The 10,663-nt window shown below is 24.1% G+C and overlaps 3 protein-coding genes across 3 annotated transcripts; all 3 read right to left on the bottom strand.

Moving 5' to 3' along the window:
* Window positions 1-399: 399 nt before the first annotated feature.
* PCHAS_1427000 (sporozoite surface protein 3, putative) lies at window positions 400-1,704 on the bottom strand (the record flags this gene model as incomplete). Its single annotated transcript, XM_735468.2, has 1 exon — window positions 400-1,704. The coding sequence occupies one exon, from the start codon at window positions 1,702-1,704 to the stop codon at window positions 400-402; it is 1,305 nt and encodes a 434-aa protein (XP_740561.2).
* Window positions 1,705-3,393: 1,689 nt separating this feature from the next.
* Window positions 3,394-5,031, bottom strand: PCHAS_1426900 (karyopherin alpha, putative; the record flags this gene model as incomplete). The annotated part of the gene is made up of 1 exon (XM_738629.1): window positions 3,394-5,031. The coding sequence occupies one exon, from the start codon at window positions 5,029-5,031 to the stop codon at window positions 3,394-3,396; it is 1,638 nt and encodes a 545-aa protein (XP_743722.1).
* A 2,390-nt stretch (window positions 5,032-7,421) lies between these two features.
* Window positions 7,422-9,632, bottom strand: PCHAS_1426800 (RNA-binding protein, putative; the record flags this gene model as incomplete). Its single annotated transcript, XM_737542.2, has 1 exon — window positions 7,422-9,632. One exon carries the CDS (start codon window positions 9,630-9,632, stop codon window positions 7,422-7,424), a length of 2,211 nt encoding a protein of 736 aa, XP_742635.2.
* Between the last annotated feature and the right edge of the window lie 1,031 nt (window positions 9,633-10,663).

Raw genomic sequence — 10,663 nt, 5'->3', positions numbered from 1 at the left:
GAAAATAAAGATATGCTTCATTCTATATATATGTATAATAACAGATACATGTTTTGGGAATTTTTTATTTTTTTGCCATTCTAAATTATATCATTCCCCTGAATAATATATTTAAATGCATTTTAGAAATGTGTGTGTATTATATAAATGAATATTTTTACGATGTTGTGGAGTTTTAAAAAAAATGAAAGATAATAAATGTTTGGAGAAAAATATGAAATTAGAAAAAAAACGGATTATCCAAAAAGAAACTAATACATAAATGTAGATTATTATAATTTAAAAATAGGAAAAATAAACAGGTGTTGTATGAATTATTTTTTTATATTATGAATTTATTACAATTTAGTAAAACACACAAACTTTTTGTTTCATCCATTATTTGCATGTCGTATGCAATCATTTAATATTTGTATCGTAAGAAAGGAAAGGGTCAGTAGGTTTTACTTTTTTTGTTTTATTTTTTTCTAGAATGAAATATATAGTAATAACAAGAATTGCAAACATAATACAGAAAAAAACTATAGATGCCCATGCAAAAATAATAAATGGTTCGATTTCATCTTCGATTGTACAATTTCCATTATTACATGGAATAACTGATTGGGTATCATATTTTATATCATATCCTTCCATTAATCTATATCCATTTCCACAAATAGATGAACATTTTGATTTGCTAAATAGCTCAACACATGCATTATTATTACAATGATCTTTACCAATATTTATTCCTTGGGCATTTGATGTACGTCCTTTATTTACGTCTATTCCTTGCTCAGCATATTTAACATTATTAGATCCATCATCTTGGGTCCCAAATAATATTTTATTTAATTTTTTTTCTACATCATATTTTATATATTTTTTCAAAACATCTTTACTAATAGCACTAATAGTAGGATATTGGTGTTTAAATGTGATATTTAATTTCCCGATGTTTGTTTTATTTCCATCTTTATTAATATACATTGTACATATATATGTAATATCTTTTTCATTTATTATCGGGAATACATATTTATAAATTTGTCCAATTATTTCAAAAGAAATTGCACAATTATCATCAAAATATATATATTCATTATTTAATAAATTTGTTCCTAACATATATAGAATATCTCCTGGTTTTGTTTCGATATCATATTTATTGTTAGAATTATCTACATTTAAATCTATTTTATTAAATATATCAATAACATGTGTGTTGGACTTATTATTCTCTTTTTTATTAATATTATTTTCAATTGAAATTTTTGTTATCCCTTTATGAATTAATGCTCCATCTTCATTTATATTTTCAAAAATACAATAAATACGATTATTTTTATTTACATTCTTAAGTTGTAATATAGAGGATCTATATTCACTATTATGCAATTTATTTTCATTTGATACACTAATTTCATCTTTGCCATATAAATCATATATTGACACAACTCGATCTCCGAATATGTTTAAAGACACTTCATCAAAGCATTTTGATTTTACATTTATATACCCATTCTCATCTTTATATCTTGGTATAATTATTCCTATACTATCTCCATTTCCTATTTCATGATCACATATTACATCATCATAATAATCGTCAAAGTCTATATTAAATTTTTCTGCAGAAAAATCGCATATATATCCATCTCCCTTGACAGGGGTGTAAAAAATAAAAATGGAGGCAAATATACAATAAATAATAGTAAACATATTTTAATAACGTGATGAAAAAAAAAGAAAAGGAAAGATACAAACAGTTGCCAAAATTTATATTAATACAGACCAGTGTATTATATGTATATACAAGTTTTGGCTCTTTAAATATGTGTGAAAATGACGTTTTCAATTTTATCGCATCTTATGAATTATCAATAAATTGAAAGAAAGATGTTTTAAGTATTATTTTATTCCCAAATGGGAGTTAATATATAAATATAACAATAAGGAAAATGGCGATGGGGTAATTAAAAAAACATGTAAGAACAATCCTGTTGCAATTTTTTTTATACATATATTCAAATAATATACACATGCTATTTTAAATTAAAATTTCCAAATTAATAATATTTATATATTTATTATTTTTTTATGAGAAATTCAATTGTAATGCTCAATTCACTCTATATAAAAATTGCATGTGCCATGAAGACACGCTCCTTATTTAATCGACGATTATATTATGTTAATATATTTTTTTGTGGAGAAAATAAAATGTAATAAATAGCCAAAATTGATCAAGATAATATGATAAAATAAATGGAATTATATCACTGAAATGATTTGATATAATTTGTTTATAAAATTTTTTTTCGCTGTCTTTTTTAAAAAAAGGAAAATCCATTGAAACATTTGGGGTGTAGGAAAAAGCATATTATAATACATATTTATACACATGAAAAAATAATAATCTCCACATACGTTCACATTTATTTATTTGTAAGCAATTTGTTACGAGTGAGATCAAAATAATGTCTGCTATTTTTGCATAACCACAAATCCCCTTTCTCAACAAAAGGGGTATACCTTTTAAAGAATTAAGCTTCCCCATTTTTATTTTATGCTTATAAAATATGGTATGAGAATTGTGAACATTTTAAGAAACCACAAAAAAAAAAACTAATACTATATATTGTTAATATAAAAAGGACAATATTAATTTACACAAATATATAGTACTCGTGATATATTTGCTTTTTTCGTAAACTTTTAATTTGTTATTAGAGAAAATTATGAGCGAAAGATTTAAGATTTTATAAAAATTATATTTAGTTTTTTATAGTTTCAATTAATGAATATTATAATAAATATAACATTTTAAAACCATAAATAAAAAAAAATGAATAAATAAATATATTTATGTGTGTATAAATACTCTTGTAACGTTATGAATATTTACATTAAAAATAATTTAAAAAATTAATACATATAAATGCAACGTGTATGTGCTTATGCGCATATATATGCGTAATATGCAGACACGTGTACCCTTTTAGCATGGTAAAAATGTTTTGTTAAATAAATAGACTCTTTAATCCATTTCACAAGGCATTGCCATCTTTTTTAAAAAACGACTGCTACAAATTCTAGTGTACATATGTCCGCTGTTTTTAAAACATGTATAATTAGATACGTAAATACGAGAAATATATGTATTATATATATACGTATGCATGTATAAGCGTATATGTACAGTTTTTGACACAATTGTACTATATATGTGCGCGTGAATGGTTTGAGAAATATTTTAAACCCATGAAAAAATAGTTACGCATTCTTAGAGCCTGCGGTGTTATGCTATTTAATTTGTATAAATAGTTTTTCTATTTTTTCTGCATTTTTTTTTCAATTTGTTCACTGAAACATTTTTCCTTTTCTATCTATGTGATAACTCCAAACAAATTAATCGAAAGTAAAATCTTTGTTTAAAACAGCATCGTCACTGTTTACGAAGACATTGTTTAATGGTATTTGTGCATTGTTCATTTCATTATTAATAATAAATGGGAAGTATTTGTATAATATTTTCCATGCTTTATTACAAATATTATCAACTTTTCGATCTTGTAATGCGTCAATTTTATGCACACTATCACATTCTTCAAATAAATGCACATATGGATTAGCTGGTAAGTTATCTCTTAATTTTTTATTTTCTCCCATTTCTAAAATATTTTCTAATCCTTCTAAAGTTACTGAAATAATATTAGCATCTTCGACATCTAATAAATTAGATAAAGAGTGTATAGCTCCACATTCTACAAGATATTCAATTTGTGATTCAGATCCACCAGAAGATGCATTAGATATTGCCCATGCAGCTTCTTTTCGAACCTCAAAATCTTCTTTCATTAAAATATTAATAAGTTGTGGTATAACATTATTATCAATTACTGCTTGAATTTGTGAAATATTACCGGCTGTAATATTTGATAATGCCCAGCAAGCTTCTTTTTTTATACTTTTTTTTGATGAATTTAGTAGGCATGATAATTTTTGAACTGCATTTAATTTTACAACGACATCTGTTTGTAAATCGTCACCAGTAACAATGTTTCCAACAGTTCTTAATGCAGGTGTTTGTACTAAAAATGAGCCATGACTTAATAATTCGACGACACGCTCCGCTACTCCTGCATCTAAAACGGCGTTAATATTTTCATTCGAACCATCAGATAAATATGAAAGTGTCCAACATGCATCGGTTAATATTTCTTCGTCGTCATTATATATAAGTACAGCTAATGTTGGTAAAGCTTTTGATACTATTTCAAATTTGGGTGCTGGTTTTCCTCTGCATAAATTTGATAATGTCCATGCAGCATTTCTTATTAATGTTCTTTTATGGCTACTTCTTAATATTTTTAACAATAAAGGTAAAGAATTTTGATTTAAAACATATTCTCGGCATTCAGCTGAATCACCAGCAATATTACCTAAAGCCCAAACTGCTTGTTCACATACATCTTCCTTTTCACTATTTAATAATCTAACAAGATATGGTACAGCATTATTATCTATAACTACTTTAGTTTGTTCTTGTGAACCTGAAGCAATATTTGTTAATACCCATGCAGCTTCAAATTGTAAATCTGTTTTATCATCGTATTTTAAAAATTCAACGATATAAGGGACTACACCTGAATTTATAACTTCTTGTATTGGTGGACCCTTTTCAATTGATAATAATTTTCTTAATTCTTTTGTACTATTTAATTGTGTTACGTATTCAGAAGATCTTACACCTATAGCTAGGCTTGGAATCTTTTTTAACATTTCTAATGTATTCGAACTATTATTTGAGGATGTATTATATAATGAATCATTTGTTGAATCATTTTGATTGGATTTACCATAATTTATATTATATGAGTTATTTTCTTCAAGCCCGATATTTGCCATTACCATGGCTCTTTTACTTTCTAACTGGCATTCTCTCTGTTGCTTTCTTATTTGTACTACCAAATCTTCTCTTTTTCTTCTTGTATCATCACAGTTTTTCTTGAATTCTTTTCGTCTTGCTTCAATTCTTCTATCCATTTTTTCTTTTTAATATATTTTTTAAATAATAAACGCATAAAAAACAGTTGGTGTGCAATATATGGCGCAATTATGGCAACTTTATATCTAGCTGCTTATTATTGGCTTGCTTATAGTAAATATGATAAATTATAAGAATGCATGTGCCTTGATATGAAATATTTTTAGCCTAAGTGTATTATTGCTCAGACTCAATAAATAATTGTAAAAATATATATAATTATTATTTTTCGTAATTTTAATATGACATAAGTTCATGTGCATTCATATATTCATGGGTTACAAATGTATTTTTCTCATGCATTTTACTATTCAATTTTACAAACATATATATTATATATATTATTTATATGTATATGATAAGGAACAGTTATACAAATACCATTATAAAAATATTATGTAACTTGCTCATATAAAATATTATTCATATTTATCCCTATATATGTATACATCGAAGCATACATAAATATGTGAAATTATGTATTTTCCTTAGTATCTAAAACTAGAGAATTATTCATATATATAATATTGTTTATATGTATACATAATTATTTTTTTCCTTAAAAAAAAAAAAAAAGAAAGAAAAAAAATAAGTTTTTTCTCAATTTTACAAATATATATTTTTAATGTATGAGAATGTTTCCATTTTTTTTAAAATGCATATGCGTATATATATAAAATAAAATTTTCATTAAAACAAAGCCCATTTCATTTATATATATACTCACTAAAATAAGCAAAAAATAAATCAATAAATATATATAATTTACATAATACATACATATTTAATGCATACATACATGCATAGTATTAAGCAAAAATTTATATGTATATGAATTCGCCAAAATTTTGCCTTAAGTTTTCATTTTAATATTGTAAAAAAAATATTTTTTTTCATTTATTTCATTTTTTTTTTTCTAAGCTTACAATGATGAAATAGCTATTTAAATATATATTAAATATATTTTTAGCTTTCTATTTGAGAATGTGAAATTCCAAAATATTATTTATGCATTAAAGAATGCTATTCCACAAGGTTAAATAATTCCTTAAAATATTTATATATATTTTAAAGAAATTATTCGATTTTATTTTGTTCAATAAACTCTTAATTTTTTTTAACTTTATTTTATTTTTTCCCACCGATATTATATAAATACCTTTCGATAAATAAATGAACATAAAATAGTAAAGTTCCATTTTTAAGAACACCACAAAGGACACATTACTCCTTTAATATAAAAGCCTAATAAGTTAATACGCATATATATAATATAGCTATATATGCATTTTTTCTGTGGTATGAAAACCATTTCTTCTTAATTCCTTAACATTAATATAAATGAGAAATATAAAAAAAGAAAGCAATTTAAGAAAATATAATACTATCATTTTATGTGTGTAATTCATTAGTAGCCTTTCCCTTTGTCCATTGTCCTGTGTTCTTAGTTTAGATCCATGCTCATAATTATTGTATACAAAAGGTATGACTTATATAAATTTATTTGTATATGTGTATTGTTTTGCTTAGGGTATGGGTTATTATAATTTGATTGGGAATTGTAAGAATATCACAAAACGGCTAAATTGTGGAAAATTACAATACTATTCATAAAAAGCATGTGAATAGAAAAAGCATTAATGGTTAAAAGGGAAGTAATAATAATTTTCCTTATTTAATTGGAAAAATATAATGCTTGCTTCTCTATTTGCAGAGCAATTTCGTGTAACAAGTTTTTTTAAATAAAAGATATATTAGTCTATTTAAAAAAAATATATTTTTTGGATATTTCTAACAGTTTAGCCTATTTATTTTTATTATTTATAAATAGTTGTCTATGCTGCTAATATTATATCCCTTTTATGTTATTATATGCAAAGGAATAATACGAATGAATAGGAACGTTTTATACATAATTAAAAATGTGTAAAAAATATGCTGCCATATGATTTTTGTGTATATTTAAATAATTAAAAAAAATTAATATAACAATAAAAAGCTTTAAAAGGTATTTAAACAAAAAAAATTCTTAATTAATTATAGTTATGCAACATGAAATTTAATCATGCAATATATAAAGAGACGATATTCTTTTTTCTTCTATGAAAGCCATTATATATGTATGCATGTGTGTGTTGGCCATTTAAGGGAATAATTTTCTTTAAGAATTTTTCCTTTTAATGAAAACGATAAATCAATTTTAATTATATATATTATTTTTATGAATACTCATATAACATAAGAAAAGCTGAATAAATATTTTAATGAGTTTTTCCTTAATTTTCTTATTTAGAATGAGCATATCATATATTCATATATATAAATAAATAAGAAATTCATTTTCAAACATTGGCAAAACTGAATATACTCGAATTGTTCGTCAATGGCTTTAATAAGATGAATTGACTGAATTGGATTTGGCATCATACGAATTTTTTGATGCTGATTTATTATGATAATCATCATTTTTTTTTTTATCAATTTTTTTGTCTTTTGAAGAATATTTATCGTTTGTTTTTTCCTTCTTGTTTTTTGATGCATATCTATCATTGGAACTGCGGGGACTATCAGCGGAATTAATTTTTCCTTTACTTTTGGTGGAGTCTTTATATTTTGTTTTTGTATCTTTATTGTCATAATAAGATTTCGAATTTTTCTCATCATAGTATTTTTTGTCTTTATAGTTATCATATTTATCGTTATACTTATCATTGCTTTTATATTTATCGGTTTTATTTCTGTCATCTTTATATCTATTATCCCTATATTTATCATCTCTGTATTTATCATCTCTATATCTGTCATCCCTATATTTGTCATCCTTATATCTATCATCTCTATATCTGTCATCCCTATATTTGTCATCCTTATATCTATCATCCCTATATTTGTCGTATCCATTATCTCTATTCTTGTAATCATCGTTACGATATTTATTATCATAATATTTTTTGTCGTATCTATCACCATATTTATTTCCATCGTACATTTTTTGTCTTTTGTCGTATGGATTTTTATCCTTATAATAGTCCCTTCTATAATTGTCATTATTCCTATAATAATCATCATTGTATTTTCTTTTTTTATCGTAATAATATTTATCATCATTACCTTTTTTATAGTCATCATAATTTTTTTGGTCACCTGCTGCATTTTCTGAGTCATTGTGACCATCATCTTTTTCCTTTCCTTTTTTGTCTTGCTTAGAATGTTCATCATTTGGATCATCATTATTATCATCACGATCTTGTGAATATTCTTTTTTATTTTTATGTTGAGAATCATAAGAATGGCCTCGATCTTCTTTTCTATATTTATCATGTTTCGTATCGCCATCATTTTCATGGTCATTATTTTTATACCCATGATATTTTTTATTGGTTATACTATTGTTTCTTCCGGAATGTTTATTATGATAATAATCATTTCGATCATGATAATTATTATAATTTTTTCTATAATAATGGTTTTTACTAGGCCCACCACTTCCCATTTTATAGTTATTATTATATCTATGTTTAAAGGAATTTCTTCTATATGGGTATGGGCCACTATGATATTTATCATATCTTGAATAGCCATTATTTTTTTTATAATCATATTTACTAATGCTTCTATTTCGCTTATCGTCATCATTTTCTTTTCTATCTTTTTCATCTTTATTTGATTTGTTATTATCACTTTCATATCTAAATACTCTTACATTATCATCTTCATTGTTTTTATTTCTTTTTACATTTGGATCACTAAAATTTGCATGTTTAATACGATCAAATAAATCTGTATTGTCAATTTTCCATTTAGACATATCTGATTTATATTTTGATAAAGATTGACAAAAATCAACATGTATTCGTCTGTCATCTATAACAACATTATCCATTTCAAAGTAAGCATTTAAACAATCTTCTTTTTTTTCAAATTCGATAAATGCATATTGAAGCGAATTATTTGTTACTTTATCCTTTACAATATTACATGAAATTATAGGACCAAATCTTAAAAATATTGTTTTTAAATCATCTTCTTCAGTTATAGGATTTAATTTACAAACAAACAATATATTTTCTGGAGGTTTTAAATCGGCATTGGGGATATCCCCTAATATTTCAAGTGTTAATGCACTTGCTTTGGCATCTTTATCTTTTAACTCTTCAGCCATTTTAATTTCTTTTGTTAAGTCGTTTTCTGACTTATCATTTTCTGTTTTCCCTTCTTTTTTTATATCACTGTCTTTCTTTGCTTCTTCATCCTTTTCGTCATTGTCAGCTACCTGTCCTTTTCTTCCTCTTTTCGCAGCAGGTTCTCTTCTTCCTCGTCTTCCTTTTTTCTCTTCAACTTCGGTTTTCTCTTCTTGGGGCTCTTCATTTTCTTTTTTCTCTTCCTCTTTAGCACTTTTTCTACCTCGTCTAGCTGGTTTTCTAGTTCTCTTATTTGCTGGTTTCGTATCAGCAGCATTATCATTTTCTTGCTTTACTTGCTCATTAGACGATCCTTCCCCATTGTTATCATTTTCTATGTCTTTACTTTCTTCATCATTTTTATTCTGATTTTCCTCCTCCTCTTTATTTGATTTTTTCAATATACCAAAAGAAAACATATCTTTTCAAAAAATGTGAATTAACAGAATGAAAATTGATCTAATGGTTTTATTCTATTATTCTTTGGTATTTTATTATTTTACGGTTTTTTTTTCGATTTTTTTCTTTTTATTAATTTTTTATTAAAAAAAAATCAAATAATTATATTTAAAAATTAATATCAAACATTTTGTTTTTTTTACGGCAAACAAATAAGTTCATATTTACATAAATATATATTATATATATATGGCTATTGGTTTATTTAAGTTTTTCTCTTAAATAAAAAATCTGGGGAGAATATAATATGAAATTAAGAAGCGTTCTGCTATTATTTATACTAAAGCATATATATTTTAAATAATACTTGTAAAATAATTATATATATAAAGAGATAATAAAATATGATAAAGGTATGCCATATATTATTGGTTTTTGTGATTTATGCTATATTATTATTATATATATATGCATATTTTTAATAGAATTATTTTCATAAAAATACGTGATAATATTTTTCCATTTTTTAAATATATTTTAAAAAAATATTTTGTTGCAGTACAGTATTATTATATATATAATGCATATTATTATTCTGCGTATATATGGGTATACTATATTTTAATATATACGTATTCCCCTTAATGAAAATAATTATGATTATTTTATATTTTATTTATTGTATAATTTAAGTACTTTTATATATTTTTTTTTATAAAGCCATAAGTATTATTTTTTCCTAAATATGCTTGAAACCACTTTTTATGGCGAACCATATTTTTTCTTTCTTTCCATAATTTAATGGAATACCAACATAATTAATACTAGTTGAAAATTTATATTCTCATTTTTTCAAATCAATTGATAAACATTATAATAAGATTGTTATATGTTCTTATTTATTAATTGATTGGTATTTTATATCATTCGAATTATTCAAATATTAGCCTAGAAATATTTAGGACTGCTATTCTTATTGTTGTAAATATAAAGTCGATATGTTTTTATGTGCAATATCTGCTACATAGTTATATACATATAGTGGCATATA

The sequence above is a fragment of the Plasmodium chabaudi genome (assembly GCF_900002335.3).
Source record: "Plasmodium chabaudi chabaudi strain AS genome assembly, chromosome: 14".
NCBI lineage: Eukaryota > Apicomplexa > Aconoidasida > Haemosporida > Plasmodiidae > Plasmodium > Plasmodium chabaudi.
This window is presented reverse-complemented; position numbering and strand designations above follow the sequence as displayed.